This window comes from Protopterus annectens, chromosome 6.part1 (assembly GCF_019279795.1).
Source record: "Protopterus annectens isolate FY-2018-M chromosome 6.part1, PAN1.0, whole genome shotgun sequence".
Classification (NCBI taxonomy): Eukaryota; Metazoa; Chordata; order Ceratodontiformes; family Protopteridae; genus Protopterus; species Protopterus annectens.
Genome location: NC_056738.1, coordinates 152,941,251 through 152,959,091, shown reverse-complemented (window position 1 = coordinate 152,959,091; position 17,841 = coordinate 152,941,251). Strand labels below are relative to the sequence as shown.

General features: G+C 37.9%; 1 protein-coding gene across 2 annotated transcripts in view; it reads left to right on the top strand.

Moving 5' to 3' along the window:
* The window catches only part of CERS6 (ceramide synthase 6), a 1,480,586-nt gene that overhangs the window by 393,366 nt on the left and 1,069,379 nt on the right, over window positions 1–17,841 (top strand). For both annotated transcript variants that reach the window (XM_044075592.1, XM_044075593.1), the window contains exon 2: window positions 13,208–13,313. In XM_044075592.1, coding sequence (XP_043931527.1) covers window positions 13,208–13,313 — 106 coding nt within the window. The remainder of the gene's footprint in view (window positions 1–13,207; window positions 13,314–17,841) is intronic.

The following is a 17,841-nucleotide window of genomic DNA, read 5'->3' as shown; positions in this document are numbered from 1 at the left end:
TGTTTGTTTCTCGCTCTCTCTCAAACACACACACACACACACACACACACACACACACACACACACACACACACACACACACACACGCGCGCACGCATGCACACATGCACACACAAAGTCGTTGAATTTGAGGTCTAGTCTGAGCTGCATTTTTCCCACACTAGCATTTTTTCAACTTTTCTTTTTTTTTAGCCAGTTGGAAATACATGATGCACTTGCCTTACTAGGCAAAAGTGGATATTTCAGCACTGTGTCTAGCATCAGTAACTTAATATCTCCTGATTAAGGCCTCATGCCAACTTGAAAGCCTGAGTAACTGAAAAACTTCTGTTGGCCCAGTAAAAGTTATTACATCACATCACATCTGTGTTCCTGTGTCTTGCTGTTTTTTGTTAGTTGACCAGTACAGCATTTCTCTCCTTTTTTTCTTCCTGTGCAATGAGTGCTTTTAAGTGTACTGTCATTTTGGCTTACGTTCAGGCTACTCTCACTGCATTATTGGAGATCAGTATTTCTTATTTCTTTTTATCCATCTAAAGCCCTTATTTTTTTCGTCTCCTAACCATCTCTCATGTTTCTTTTTCTGTCTCTTCCTCATTCACGTCTTAAGCGACTTTTATTTCTAGCATTTATACTTTAATCAGTGTATCAATTGTAGCAGTGTTGTGTTTTGTACAGTACCTGCTATTTCATCATTTTATCAACACACAGAATTCCTACTTTCATGTTATCAGTTTAGGTATATGAAACTTCTTTCTAGACTTTTTCCCCTGTGTCATTATAACAGACACTCCTTAGTATGTAAATGTGTTGTTCCCGAGAAGCTTACATCTTAAAATTGGTTTAGTTTGTCTTGCTGATGAAAAGGAAGTGGAATAGCTTTTCCTTCTATTGTAGTCTGGTGTAATGTTTTCTAGGGCAAAGGACTGTTTAATTATAGTGCCTACATATCTGGGACTGGTTATCTTGTAAGAGCTTCTATTATTAACAGTTCAGTACTCTCCAAGTAGCAGGTAGTTAGAATGTTAGTTAAACAAGAATATTTAAAGAACATGCCCTTTGAAGATAGATAAATAAACCTGTGTGCAGTTATCATCTCTCTCTATATTTTACATGCGAATGCACTGTTTGCCTTATTGGTTAAGTAAAGTGTATTCACTTTTTATGGTCTTGTGGCTGGTCTTTTCATGTAAGCATTGTTACTATTTATTATTTGAGAGGAGAGTTATTTAACACTGTAGGTTATGTTGTGGATCCTGTCGTCACTTAGCTAGATTGTGCTTACTGTCAGTGAAAGTATTAATTGTATGATTTCATTTTTGGTTTAATCAAGATCCTTACTTGGGAGTTTTCTGTATGTATATGTGGGTGGGTGTTGGAGAAAAAATAATGTGTTAAAGGCAATTCTCATTGGTAATAGGAACTGGAAGCACTGATTCACAGAGAAGGAGCAGTAAGAAAGAGACAAGGGGTGCTAGGTCATGGACTCAAATCTTAAGGTGGCCTGCATGCAGTTTAATTTGGGGCTGGCTGTTGAAATCCAAACCAAGAACAGCAGTGCTCAGTTCTTACACTCTTGGGGACAGTTTGTATTTTCAGTTGATTATTACTTTAAACTCTTTAAAAAAAAAAAAAAAAAAAAAAAACTTTTACCTGCTAGATGCCAGTTGTCTGACTTGAGGCCATCCTTCTGGTGCCAGCTTGGAACTTTTCTTCACATTTGGTGGCAGTGTATCCTACCATTCCTCACAGAGAGCAGTGTGAGCCAGAGTAAAGAACATTTTCAAAATGTAACTGCAGAAGTGAGGACTGCAGCTAAGGGAATGCCTGAAAGAAATGGAGGCATGTACTGGTTATAGGTAAACAAAAGAGCTTTAAGAAAGCAGCACAACTTAAAAAAGGCTTAACAGGAATCATTCTAGAAACAGGAGAAGAAAGCAACTTAAGTATTTTGATAGGAGGACTTCATTGCATTTGATTCATTCAAGTATAGGTCCTGAGTGAACATAACCTAGGGAAATAAATCAGTGAGGCCTGGTAGGATTTAACACAAAACACTGAAATAAATGAGCAGAGAAATATTGCTATGACCTTTGTAGTTAACAAATCATAATAAGATATAGTAGTACCAGCGGACTGGAGAAAGGCTGATGTTACACTGCTTCAGAGAACTGGAAACTGTTTCGGTTGGTATGATAACAGACTTGGAGTACATCCGTGGAACAGAATTATTGACTATTTAAGGCTGAAAAGGGCAACATTTATAGAGCAGGTTGTTAAATTAGCAGTTTGGCAAATACATGAATAAAAACTACTAAATAATTCTTTGACAGACTTAATTTAACACATTGTCAATTACTGAATTACACTACAATTGTTGGATTATAATTAAAGCTCTTAGCAGCTACTTACTAAATGGTATAATTACATGTTCCTTGGGGTTCTAATTAAGGCAAGACAGTGAGAGGTGTGTTGGAAAGACTTCTGCATTTGGGGTGATTTAAAAAAAATGTTTAAATTGTACTTGTAAAAGAAAATAGTTTTTAATAAATGAGAGTTCTCATACAAGATGTATGTGAATCTCATTTAAAAACAATTAGGTAGGGTAGGCAGCTGCTGTGGGAATGCAGTAAAACATCTGAAATTATTTTTAGATGCACCTGGAATGGTATTATTAGCAGAAAAGTTATATTTTGATTATACAGTTCACAATGGTGAACAGTATACCACTATGAAGATAATTGTTTTGCACAGACATTAATAGACTTGATATTGTACAGGGAAGGCAATAGTGTTACATGGCTTACACCACAAGATATATTCACATTCAGCAGGAACTTCATATGTGTATACCCTGAAAAAGTGGAGACTGAGAGTATGATAGAAACATTTAAGGATCTTTGTGAAGTTAAGAGGAACTACAGTAGAATATAACTATTCTCCTTACTAACTTGTGCCAGTGTAAGTACTTTTAATGTTTACCCCACTTTTCTCATATTCCTAAGTTCTTTTCTTGTGTATTGCCCTTTCTCTGTGCTGCACTTTTGAAATTCTACTTGGGTATCAGGATATAATATTCCATATTGCCCATCAAATTCACAAATTTAAACTGGGTCTGCTGTGATATACTGTCATGTTCTCACCTTTCTTTTCTTGCTGCTGTTTCCATTTTGATGGAGGAGGGATTAGGAATGGTATGCTTCCCTTTTGAGTCTGCTTTCTTTTATGAGTGTTTCTTTATCACCTCTTGCTACTTTAATTATATTCATTATTTTTCTTCTTTCCTTTATTAATTGTACTTTGACTTCATTATTCTTTTTGTCTCATCTACCAGGCGGTCCTTGTTTAAGCAATAATTTACAACTTGGTGTGGGTATATCAGGATTTACCCACGGTTGGTTTGGTTTAATAACTAGGGTGAAGCCAGCCATGGGTAAATCCTAATAAACCCACATGCAGGACTGAGTTATTGCTTTAATACAAATGACATTATTAAAGAAATTGTTTACCTTTCTTAAATCATGTCTTTGTATAATGGCACTTCAGTCTTCTTCTGTATTGTTTTCTGTAGGCTGATGTACTGAGTATGTGTATGGGACTGGAATTCCTAATCTTACATGCTATATCAGTACAGTGCAGAGAAGCAACTGAGAGAAGAGTCTTCATTGCTGTTTTTCAGTAAAAAAAAAAAAATCAAGATTTTAATAAGGACAGTGCTGAAATTGATTTTCAGGTATTTTGCAATATCCAATGGCATATACAACAGAAAGTCTATCTGCTCAATGGTACTTTGCCACTGTGACTTTTTTTTTTTTGGTATATGCTCGATTTACAATAGGCATGCTGGTTGGACTTGTTCGATCAGTGTCCATGTTTTGGAGTGCAAAGGAACTCTTAGTGTATAATAAACATTGTTGCACTGTAGCAAATAGGTTTTACTAAAACTATTCTATTTGTTCCTGTTTTCGAATTTTAAACAATAAAAAAACTCAAACTTGCATCCTTTTTCACATGTGATAAAGTCGTAATTGCTGCTTAGTTTTGCTTTGGATTTGATATGAAGGTCCATATACTACATATATTTATTTATTTTATTCATATTACATTTGTTTATGAGGAAATTCCAACTGGACAGATGTTCTTTTTCAATAGAGGCCCTGGGAGAAACATAAACAACAAGAAAGTTTTGTATAAATACAGAAATATTACAAAAGATAGACATACACAGATACACGCAATATATACAGGAAGGTTTCACATGATTACATTTTACACATATTGACACAAAGTTTTTATACATTCAATTGCAAACACATAGTGATTATATCTTTAACATGTAATTTATGCATTTGTAGGCATTTTGTTCCAAGGGAAACCAAAGAGAATATGCTTCATTTCCAAAAGTAAGTTTGTAGGTCAGTTTTACCTTGAAAATTATAGTTGGGGAGTGTGAAGTTACTGTGCAGGTAAGGATATAATAAGGTTAATAAGACTGGGATGGCGGGGACTGAGTAAGAATTTAGTGAAGCCTGCCTAGGGCTAGTACACGTGCACAACTTTGAGTTCAATAATTGGGATTTGAATTTTAATGTTTTTTTTTAAACTGGAAGGTGTTTGTAATGGACCATATATCTGTAGGCAGTGAATTCTGAGTTTTTGCTATACATGTAGAATAAAGGGAATCTCCTGCAGAGTTGTTGGCTTTGTTTAAGCCTTGAAAGATTATTTGTTGAGCGTAAAGATCATTTATTACTTTAAGGAAGTAGAAGGTTTTGTAGGGCAGGGGGTTTATCTGGTTGGTTGAGAAGTATACGGGCCATAGTAAGTTGGATGTGTGTTAAGAGATTAGGTAGTTCTAGGCAGTTACTTTCTTCGAGTGCTAAACAATGATAATGATTGGTAGTTGATTTTTACGTGCCGAGTTACCAGCCCTGACGCACAACCTTCAACGAAGGTACGCCCATTCTAGTTGTGGTCTGTTTCAAATTTGGCATGTTTTTTTATCGCAAGTATCCAACTTTGCTAAGTAATATTTTTTATGTTTGTGAGAATAGGTGAGGCATAAAGAAGTGCTGAGATCAGATGGTTTCTTGCCATAGCGGCCTTTGTGCTATTGGTTAGATGCTGCTTATTTCTATAGAGTGTGGCAAGTTTTTTATAAACTTTTTTACTATTTGGGCTATTTGTAGGTCAGATTTCATGGCATTGTCAATAGTAACACCTAGAAGTTTGGTTTGGGATACAGGAGTAATGGTTGTATTATTTGTAGGTGTGAGGATAAACTGCGTGTGTGTGGATCTTGAACTCTGATTGGAAAAGCATGAGTTTGGTCTTGTTAATGTGTAGGATGAGTTGGGCCACTGATAGCCAAGTTTCTACTGCAGAGAAAGACTGTTGTGTTATTTGTTGTAGATGTTGCCATTTTGGTGCAGCACATATTGATGTGGAGTTGTCTGCATGATTGGACAAGGGAGGCATGCAGAGTCGCAGTGTTCAAATTATTGGTGAAAAGCGTGAATAGTAGCGGACCTAGAATGGAGCCTTGGGGGACACCTAGATTAATGGGTAGTAGGGCATATGTATCCTGTTACCATTTTACTGCCTGCTGGCACCTGGTTAAATAGTGATTGAATAAGAAAACACTTCACCAACAACGAAAATAGCAACCCAGACTGAAAAAATAAGTATCTTTTATTATAACTTCTGATTCACACGGAAAGGATTGACAGATTGATAGCTCTTTCTCGATTCTGTGGGTGGTGGTGCATGGCCGTTCTTAGTTGGTGGAGCGATTTGTCTGGTTAATTCCGATAACGAATGAGACTCTGCCATGCTAACTAGTAATGCGGCCCCGTGCGAATCAGAAGTTATAATAAAAGATACTTATTTTTCAGTCTGGGTTGCTATTTTCGTTGTTGGTGAAGTGTTTTCTTATTCTTTGAGGAGCTATTAAGCGTATTTTGGTAAATAGTGATTGAACCAGGTAAGTGCAGAATAACCAAGATCAAGTTGTGAGTACCTTTATATGTTCACTGTGAGAGACTGTGTCAAACATTTTTGATGGGTCTAGAAAGATAGAGGATACCATTTTACCATTATTTCTGTGTTGATTAATGATATTAGTAAAAGACATTAGGGTAGAAGTAGTACTGGTTGATATGGGCATCCTGAGACAGTTTAGCAGCTGCCTCATGTATACAGACAACCCTCTACTATTACTCCTAGGAACACAATATGTGAGAGATGCAATTACATTAAGAACCTAGAATCCGTGCTGTCTCAATCACAAGCCAGTGCATCTGGCACTGAGGAGGTTGTCTGCACAAACACTACAAAACCACATCTCTAACACTACCCACACCTGTACAACACCCTCCTACATATGTGGAGATTCTCAACAAAAACATACCTAAACAAAAGAGACCTCTGAGGCAAAAGCACACATGCACATCAGAACCCACACCACCAAGCACCACACAAGTGTCTCGCAGCTTATAAGGCCCAGCCACAAGCCCAACATACTAGTCATAGGAGACTATCGTGAGACACACAGATGTGCCCCTCACTAGGCAAGACAAGGAGAAAGTCACGGTAAGTTGCTTGTCAGGTGGTAGAATCTGCCATATCACATACACACTCATGTCTCTTAACCACAGGAACTCTTATGACTCTGTTATAGTCCATGTTGGTGTGAATGACTTAAGACATACCTCTCTGGACTATATGGAGAGAGACATGAATGAGCTTGCTGAATATGTCCCTGGTAGGTATGTCCCTAGCCTTAAGCAGCATCCTGCCGTCACCCAGAATGATGCCTCAGTACAAACAGAAAATGATTGACTTTAACAACTGGCTTAGTTTCTTGTGTCATTCCAAGCGGATCCAGTACCTGACAGCCTGGGAGGGTATGATTGACAGACCCCGATGCTGTGCCAGAGATGACCATCATCCGTCTCCCCTAGACTTCAGGCTTCTGGCAAAGGCACTTGCCTCCCCCACACTGCCTTTTTTAGGCAAAGTCATGAGGACAACATTACCAACATGAAAAAGTTTTCTAAATGAAATTTAAAGGTCATGCTGCTAAACGCTGAGAGTCGTAACGTGAAACTGCACCCATTGCAAGCATTCCTCACCCTGGAAAATGCTGACATTGTGCAGTCACTGAAACCTGGTTCAAAGTTGCAAAAAGCACTCCAGTCTTATCAGGTTACTCATCCTACCATACTTTCAGACCCCAAATGGAGGGCTGCAAAGCCAAAGGAGGAGGAGTTTTAATATTTATCAAAGACGTACACACCTTCAGGCTGGTCAGACAGTATAATGCACAGGAGACACTCCAGGTACAGTTAACTGTTGACAAAACACCTATTCAAATCATAGTTGGCTACAGACCCTAACCATGACTCAGGACATCCACGCCACTTATCTGGATTTACTTGAATCCATCAAGATTCAACCCTCTACCCTGAACATGGCTGACTTTAACTACCCAAACACCCAGAGATTCCTAGACTTCATCAACACCAATGCACTGGATTAGCTGGTTGACACCCCCATGGCAGGTGAAAATATCCTAGACCTGGTACTGAACAACATGAGTAGCTATTGTAGCATCCCTACAGTGTCATCCTCCTTGGTAATTCTGACCATAATACGATCACTTTCAAAATCAGAATCTCCCCTGACCTCCCCTTGCCAGGATCAAACAAAGAAACTTTTCCAAAGCTGACTTCAACCTCCTGAGAGGAGGTATAAGCAGCTTCACAGTCACTGTCCCTTCCATTGGAAGTAGCACTAATGTCCAAGCCTACACCAAAAAACTATATGAGCACCTACATAACTGCATGGACTCACCAATATCTGACATGACCAAATCATCTTCCTCAAGGAAGAGTAAACCTTTCTGCTGGACAGCAGCAATAAACATACTCCATAATAAACAGGAAAAAAATTGCTGTCCAGAACCAAGAGGAGCAGATGCCAAGTTGGAAGCAATCTCTCCTTTGTCTGAACAAGCAAATAAGATCACTGGTAAAATCCTCTAAAGCTAACTTTGAGTTCAAATTGGCCACATCCACTAAGGACAGTCACAAGGCTTTCTTCCCATACGTCTGCAGTTTCAAAGGTAACACCCAGATCTGCTCTGAACTGGTGGTGAAGAACACCACATACACAAATGCCGTAGATATAGCCAACCTGCAGGCAGACAGGTTCAGTGAAAACTTCACCCCCCTGTCCCCTATCAGTAAACCAGGACATCCCCAGGACCTTCCCCCCTCCTCTCATCAGCAGGGAGCAGGTCTTTAATACCCTCTCAAAAGAAAAAGATACAGCCTCCATAGGACCCGAAAACATCCCTGTCTGTGTCCTACATAAACTCAGGCATGACCTCTCAGCACCATTAGGCACCCTATTCAGCCATAGCCTGAGCACCAGCTTTGTCCCAGCCAAATGGAGGTCAGCCACTGTCATCCCTCTACACAAAGGTGGAGCATCCACTGACCCAGGCAGTTATATGCCCGTCAGCCTAACTAGCCTGATCTGCAAGGCCATGGAATGCATTATCATGGACCTTATAAACAAAGACATTGGCAACCTCCAAACACTTGATCTCACACAGTTTGGTTTTGTTAAAAGGAGAATGTGTGTGTTAAACTTGGTTGACTTCTTTGAAACGGTCACCAAAGCCATGGACGAGGGTAAGATGGTGCACACCACCCACTTTGACCTAGCCAAAGCCTTCAACATTATTCTCCACTTGGGCGTAATCACTAAACTCTCCCAGCTTGGCATCAACCCATATGATACCAGATGGGGAGCTAACTGGTTCACTGATAGAACCTACTCAGTCAAAACAGGATAAGCCATCTCTAGTAGTAGACCTGTAATGAGCAGCGTACCCTAAGGATCGGCCGTGGGGCCTCTACTGTTTGGCTTGCACCTCAGAAAAGTATATCCCAAAACCAGTAGTCTGCGGCTGACCAAGTTTGCAGATGACTGCAAGCTGGGCACTGTCTTAAATTCCCCTAATGATGTGAACATTCTCCAAGAGGGCCTTACCCAAACTAATGACTGGTGCCAGAAGCATGGCCTTAAACTGAATGGCAAGAAATGCATCATTATCCCATTTAGGGAAAATGGTGTCCACACTAATTATCACATTAATAATAATGTACTAAGCATGCACTCAGTTGTGAAGAACTTGGGCACTCAGGTTGATAGTAACCTGACTTTTGACTACCACGTTGCCTCCATTGTATGGCAGACTTTCTATATGGCCCACCTGATAAGTAAGGGTATTTCATCTAGAAACAAGGAGGTCATAACATCCCTCTGCTCCTCCCTTATCAAAGCCATTATCGTATACAATGCCCCCTTCAGCATGTACCTTGCCAAGCACATGCAGCAGACGGAGAAGCCACAGAGGTTCCTGACCAGGAAAATCCAGGGTCTCTAACACCTGTCCTATACAGATAGGCTAAAAGCCCTGTCCCTCTACTCAGTCTTGTACAGACTGCTAAGAGGTGACCTGTGTCTGGCTTAAAAGGCCATCTCAGACCCAACCTTGATAGAGCTTTTGCATATCCATAAGTCGAGCTCCACTCATGCAACCAACACACAAGGCCTCAACCTGGTCTGGGACATTAATAGAACTTTGTGGGATAGATTTGTATCCCAAAGACCCCCCCCATCTGTGGAATAGACTATCTCTCCATGTCAAGCAGAGTACCTCACTAGCCCTCTTTAAGAGGAACCTGGATGACTGAATGGGAAACAGAAAATACAGCTCTGGAATCCCACTTGTGTCCCTGCTGGGCAGGGGAAATAGGTACTGACTTTGTGGGAACATGGGCAAAATTCTTGGCTGGGCTTATAAGGGCCTCCAGGCCAGTAGCCTAGTTTTGTCCTATGAACCTACTGTGATAGGGCTGAAAATCATATTTGGTTTTGGATAGGAAGTTGTTATTAAGTAGATACTCCATGATTTGTGTGTGAAGCAATTGGTCTGTAATTGGATAGTTCTGTTGCCCCATTTATGTAGTAGTGTAATGTGTGATATTTTCCAGATTGCTGGAACTTGGTGTTCAGAGATTCATTGTTTTTTCAGGATGAATACTGGGTAAGAGATGGCATCCACTCCTGTTTTAAGATATTCAGCTGGTAGGTTGTCAGCTGCTAGGGTCGTTTGTTTGAATTTTTTCAGGTTTATTTTAATATCTGAGTCAGGTTGGAGGGAAAAAGTGTTGCTATTTGTACTTGTTATGGGAATATCTGAAAGTGGGGTGGAGCAGTTGTTTGTGAGAGGCAGTATTGATTAGGTAAAGTGTTTATTAAATTGCATAGCTATAGAGTATAATTTGTCAGAAGCTGTAGGCGTAGGATTGCTGGAGTTTCCAGAGTGCAGGATTTTATTAATAGCTGAACAAAACTTCTGTGCATTATTTTGGTGTTTAAATTGAACATCTTGATATTAATTAATCTTGTCCTGTTAGATATTTTTTTGCTTTATTTCTAAGTTCTTGATGAGCTTGTTTGTTTACTTGTGTCTTTTTTATTTATTTATTTTTTGCTGTACTTCCCAAGTTTTTTTCCTCTGTTTTAACACTGATCAGATTTGTTTGGATAACCACAGGGTATAATTAGCTTTTATTGTGACGGTTCTTGGAGGAGCTAATTTGTTCAGAATGTTCAGGAAAAGTGCATTTAAAATATTCTACAGCTTCCACTAGAGGGAGATATTTTAGTGGTGCACAGTTGCAGAGCTTGATGGTGGATATGAGATTTAGATGGTTGAAATTCCTTTTATTCCTGACTACGTGTTTGTTTTGCTGGATTTATTTGTTACCTAATAAGAAAGGTTGGGAGATGGTCACTAAGACTATTTGGTAGGTAGCCAGCTTGTAATGAGAGTGAAGGGCTATTTGTTAGTATCCAGTGTAGGATGGAGTGCCTTTTTGTTGATTAGTCAATTTTTGTGGGAGTTTGAGTTGTTTGTGTGATGTCATGGAGGTTAATGTGGTTTGTAGGATTTGGTTACAAGTAGACCAATCTGTATTGAGATCATCCATGATGATAGTTTCCTGTGGAAGAGATTTAGTGGACCAGATGAGTGTGTGTTCTAGAGTATAGTTGTCATTTCCTGGAGGTATATAGATACCAATTATGTTTAAGTATTTTTTGGGGTTGATTTGTAATTTAGTAAGAATCACATCTAGGAATGCTTAGTTGTAGGACTTCAAGAATAAGGGAGATTTTAAAGGCAATGGCTATACCTCCTCCTCTCTTGCCCTTTCTGTCTACCCTGTATACACTGTAACCTGGAGGTAGGACTTCATTACTGTTAATTTCAGATTTTATCTAGGTTTCAGTGATAAGAACAGTGTCTGGTGAGTAGAAAGTGAGAGTTGTGTGGAGTTTTTGGGTTTTGTTTACAATACTTCGGATATTTAAATTTAGTAATAGAAGGTCAGTCAGATGCTTTGCAAGGGAGGTGTAGTATAGTTTGGTTGCTATATTGGGAGTGTAGGTTGGTACTGGGGCCTGTTTGTGGGTTGATATCTACACTAAGGGTTATTTGTGAGGCTATGTATGATCTTGAAGAGTTAGATTATGAATTTATTGTATTTCAGGGAGATATGAGGATTGCTTTTGTTGTGGGATTATCGTATGGGAAAATTGGCCAGTGTTCATAGGTTGGTATGAGACTATCAGCCATAGGGCCTATACAAGCCTAGCCATAATAATTCCCTGGATATTTCTTCCCACAATATTTGCTTCCCTGGACCCCTGTCTAGCAGGGCGACTGACATGATCCCTGGGGTGACTTTCCTATCTCCCATCCAATAGTCAAGGTTCCTTTTGAAGAGGGCCAAGTAGATGCTCTGCTTGACATGTATGGGCAGTCTATTCAGAGTTTGGGGAGTCTGTGTGTCAGTCTGGGTAACAGATGCAACAGTGTTCGTAGTTTTGTGCATTCAAGGTGAAATGTTAATCTGTAGAAGTTTTTTCTGTTTTGGATAGGGGAAAATAGTATTATAAGGGGCTGTTTACTTAGGTGAATGTGGTATGAGGTGAGATGTGCTGCTACAGAGAGAATTATAATAGTAGTAGCAGTAAGGATGAATAACCTGTTACATTAACTGAATGTAGAAGTAATGCGTCTTTAAGAACTTTATTTTATGTGTTGTAAATTATGAAAGACTATTACTATTTAAGTATGATGTAACAAATTATGAGTATGATTGATTCAAGAGATTAGTGGAAGTGGTTAGTTTAAATTAAATATAGGTGTAGTGCGGTGTGGGTGGGAAATGGGAGTAGGGTAAGGGAATGCAGCAGCTAGAGCCTCGCTGTGTCATGCACTGTATAAAAACAATCAGCTAGTCTGGAATAAACAGGTTTGTTAAAATTCCACACTAAAACTTTGTATTAACTTAATAGAATTATAAATAGATTATGAGTATGATTCCCTATTGCTGCTTATATCGGGTTCTAAGAGAAGGTGCTTCAGTAGTGGTAAAGCAACTTACAATTGAGTTTCTAATAATTATAAAAGCTATTATATAGCATTACAAAGACTCAATGATTTTATGTTGTGAAGTAAACTTTCAAAGTTTAGAAAGTGGGCCAATGAATTAGGCAGTGGCACGCATGAATATAATTACAGCTGTCGATCCAGGCTAATGTGCTTTCCAGTATCTGGTTAGGCTACATTACACAGTAAATATATGTATGTATGCATGTATATGCTTGTGTTTGTAAACCTTAAATGTGTACACTGCAGCTGAATTCCTGTCAGCCTGGGTCATGTCTGAAAAGTTCCTTTGACCAGCTATCTACCAGGTTAACATATGTCAAATAACTACATATTAAGTATTTATAATATAAACATTAAGAACCAGCCTTTTTTCAAAAGCAAATATAAAACCAAGAAAGGGTACAAGACAAAAATGCATGGAATAGCCTCCCTAAGAATAGTATTACAATTTTTGGGTAATGTAGAAATAGGATGTACTTGTGAAAATGTTGTAGGCTTATATGTAGATTTGATGTACAAGGCAGTTCTTATCTGCCAGCTTTTTGGATAATTTTATAACAGCATGTATTAAGCTTATTCAAGGGAATTGTTAATACTTTCAGTGTTAAATATTTGTAATTATCTTACCATATGTGTAACACCACTAAACTGCTATATCTGATTTTACAGGTTCATTGCAAAACCATGTGCTTCGTGCCTTAAAATCCAATCAAGTGGACCACAGAAAGCTCAGCCTAATGCCATTTTAGAAAAAGTCTTCACTGCCATCACTAAGGCAAGTATCACCACTGTTTTATATATTTTTTTAATATTGTTAATTTATAATGAAATGCTTAAGAATAATTCAGTCTCCACAAGTTATGGTCAAAGATAAGAACAGTAAAACATGGGGAAATTATCAATACTTTGGTTGTACTTTCAATATATTCTGTTTACTGTAGCAGCTGCTTGTAGTACACCTGTGTTAACATAAAACTGAATTTTTCACACCTGCAAAGATGTTGGAACAGATTCCAGAAGAGTTGCACTCAGTGCAAGTCTGCCCTGATTCCAAAACTGCTGCTGTCAGAGTAAGTGACTTACTTCGATGTATGCCATGTCTTCCCCATCTATAAATAGGCTTACTATGGAGACTAGATTCCAAAACACCTGCTGTCAGTGTAAGTAGTTACTTAACTGAGAGCAAGTCTTTTGGAATTGGGGCTGCTGTTTTATAGATGATGGTGTTCAGTCCAGTAAGTAGCCTGAGTATACAATAGCTGTGATCTGTAGGTATTTATCAAGAAAAAGCTGGCATAACTGTTTGCCAACAAAATAGTAAGTTCATTAGGATCAATTTAGGTCTCCCCTTTTGAGATGTACAGTTTTAAATGTTGCATAATTCCATTGTAAAACACTAAGAAATTATTTTAAAAGGAACCTACAGAACTTAAAATCAAAATTCTACTTGTATTACACTATAACAAATAAACAGATCACTTTACCCAAAGTATGTGCTTTTTACCTTGAAAAAAATGCAACAAAATGTACTGTCACTTGTAATACACATATTCCTCTTTAAGTTTTGAATACTGCTTTCTAGTACATACTCACTATGGTGTGTTTGTATATACAATCTCTACAAAATAACTTGCATAGCTTTATAAGAGTAGCCTTATGTTTTTGTTTTGTATAATAGTTAAAGAGACTGTTTAAAAATAAGTTTATATAAAATTATATAGTTGTGGAGTTATCACTTACCCTGAATAGAAAAATAGAGAAAAGGGAACTGAAATAAAATAAATAATTCCGTTTGCGTTCAGTTTAAGAAAAAAGATATTAGTAAACAGATCGTGTGTTCAAACAGAAACATTCTTCAGATATGGAAATAAACTGACGTAGCTCTTGTTTCCTTCCTTGACTTAACAATTTTTCTCATTCTCCAAACCCACTATACCTGGTGTTGCATCTCATGTGTATTTAGTGGGTCCAGTACATGCAACTTAGTTGTCAAGATTTTTACAGAACATAACTGATGTGGGATCGTGTTTTGCCTGTCCCTTGACAATGTTTGATTTTTTAGTAAATCACTGGGGATTGCATTCAGTAAATAATGACAGACATTAAAAGTTTATACTTTTTATTGTTAAAACATGCATGTTGATGCAAAACCTGTTGCTCTATAAATTCTTAATACTGATTTTTTTAATAGTTAAAATTATCCCTTATTTTGTCTCTCCCCAATTATTTTTGGTTTTGTTTAGAATTCTTGAGCAAAGAAGCTGGGAAGTATGGCTCAGTATGCTTTCTTATGTTTTGCTGAGTGGTCTGTCTGTTCTCAATTCATTCTGTTGCCACAGTGCTTGACTGCTTTAACAAAGTGAGTACAATATTTTAGGTTGTTCAAGCAAAGTGCTTATTTTGCCAGATGTCTTTATCAGTGTGTAACAGCAAAAAATGGAGAGAGAGAGAAACTAAAAATCATGTCATAGTTAATACAAATGATGCAACTTGTTTTGGGTCACTTTCAGAATTTCTTTTAATTATCATTCTTTTACCAGCATGTTAGCTTATGCTACTGTTGTAATCCTATGGATGCATTATGTAGGATATATAAACAAGATGCTCAGAACTGCTTTATGTGCCCAAAAATGTGCACTTCCTTTTTTTGTCTTTATAAACTTACATTTAACATGTTGGAGTCTACACTTTTGTTCCATAGTGCTTCTAAATGATACGCGACTTATAAGTTGTCCTAATATCAGTCAAAGGCAGAGCTTACAAATTGAAAAGGGTTTTCACCTCTGATATAATTATTTGCAGGAAAGAAGCAATACAGTGCTTAGGGTGGCAGCGGTGGTAAAGCAGTTAGCATTGTCACCTCACACTAAGAGGTTCTCCGGTTCAATTCTCAGCTGGGGTGCCTTCTGTATGGTGTCTGCATGCCCTCCCTGTGATCATGTGGTTTTCCTTTGGGTGCTCTGGTTTCCTTACACATTCCAAAGGCATGCAGTTAGGTGGATTGGACACTCTAAACAGGCCGTAGGTGAGAGTGTATGTATGAGTGAGTGGTATGAATGAACTACCATGGCAGGGCTAGCCACCCGATGGTGTAAACCTTGGCTCGAGATGATTTACTAACGAGATGATTGTCACTGCTGAAGTGACACCCTGACCCCATGTGCAAAATGGGAAAAGGGATTGAGAATGGAAGGAACAGTGCTTATGTGGTTTCATGAACATCTTAACCATTTGCCAATGGTATAGAATGCCAGTTTAAAAAAGACAAAACCATGAAGCATTTTTTTTCTGTTTATTTTGTGTATAAGGAAGTCGGTGTAATCCTGCATTAGTGTTTACATATTGGCCTGACTTTCTACTCGTAACCCAAACATTTAGTATACTTTATTTAAGGTGAATGAGTACAAGTACACTGACATATTGAAAATGTAATGGTTATAATTCTTGTTAAAAACATTTATAATTTATATTTTTAAACTACAATGTTTAGGAAGCAAGTTGTATGGCTTCATGTTAAGCACTCAAATTCTTACAGAGAAATAGCATTTGCAATCTACCAAGCAGAAAATGTATTACAGAATGTAAAAGTGACCAAAGAAACACTTAAAGGGCATTTTCATCTGAGCTGCAGTATGCCAATGGTTGATTTATATTAAGTAGTTTGATGCAGGAGATATGTAGATACTTTCGTTCTGCATGGATATGGTGGAAGCCTTCCCACCCACTTATTTAATTTTATTTTATTTGTATGTATTTTATTTGTATGTGTTTATTTAAATAAAATAAAAAGAAATTTAAATACATTAATTTATTTATTTACATGTGATTACCGAGAAAGTCCAACTGGTAGAAGCCCATTTTCAGAAGAGGCCTGGGGAGCAAAGCTTCAAATTACTACAAAACATGTTAAGAATAATCACTATACAATCTTCAGAAATACAACAAAACCATCCGCAGTTTAAATAATTATAACAGATTAGACATAATATAAAAACATTGATTAAAAATTGATACAGGGTATTGGACAATCATTTAATATTTATATAACTTTTAGACAATTTGTAAAGAAATTAAAGGTAAGTTAGTCTAATACAAATAGAAATTGCAATATAAAGTGAGGGGAAAAACAGGCTTATGGTATATTTAGAGAGAAAGTCAGGGAAGTGAATTAGATAGGGAGATTAAGGAAGTATAAGGGAAAAAAGATACTTGTTCAAATTTAGGGAAATAGTTTATCCTGGATTTGAGCAAGAACAGAGACAGATTTTAGCTAGGAAGTCTTTCTGAGTGGTTTTGAAAGATGGGAGGGTGGGTATAGACCTGATGGATCCAGGTAAGGAGAGTCAGGCCTTAGCAACCTTGTACAAGTACAGACAATGCCAAGCATTAAATAACTACCTCACTTTCTTTCTTTATGCAAGCATTCATGCATACTGAGCAGCTTCTTTTGACCAGGCCCATCCTTCTGTCATTCTTCCCTTTTGTCTCTGTAGTGCCAAAGCATCCTGCAATCTCCGTCCCCCCACCACTGATATTCTCAATATGATGTCACACAGCCTCATGGAAAGTGAGTACTCATTTTAAGACAGTGTACTCCATTTATATTGATAATGTATGCTGTCAGACTGATAATTTTATGACAGCTGGGAAGCCATGGCTACCACCCCTCATTTGAGCAGTGTACCGGAATACTTCACCAGCAACTGACAAACTGTATTATTTTATTCTTGTCAGTTTCTTTTTCAGCCACTTTCATTATTCATTGGTAGCAATACTCATTTTTCCTAACCAGCACATTTTAAAGTCTTTAGAATAGCTTGCAAAGTATTTTATAAAATGAGCAATGAAAGTTTGCCAGTCATTTGACAGATTGCATGCATCACATCTGTGTCTGCATATGTTAAAATAAGTCCCTCTAGATAAATACAGGGGTCTCATCTGAGCGTGTGCTCTTAACAAACAGAGGAACACAACATTTCTTCTAAAGTAAATTGTTGCCCTGTTTTCCTATTCCACTCCCCCCATCACACGTACAAATATGCCAAATAAATATGAACACATTAAGTTTTCTCAGCATAAAACTATCATCTTCATCATTCCCCTTTTTTCAGTTTTTCCAGAGGGGTCAGGGCATCACATCAACTGTCATAGTCTTTCTTCAGTGCTACACTCCTAGACTTTTGGTTGTTATGCCTGACTGTTGCAGCTTTTTTTTCACACAGTCTATCCATCCATTTGCTGGATGCCCTCATTTCTTCTTGTGTTCTTCCTGTGTTATCCAAATCTTCTTCAGAAGGTTTACT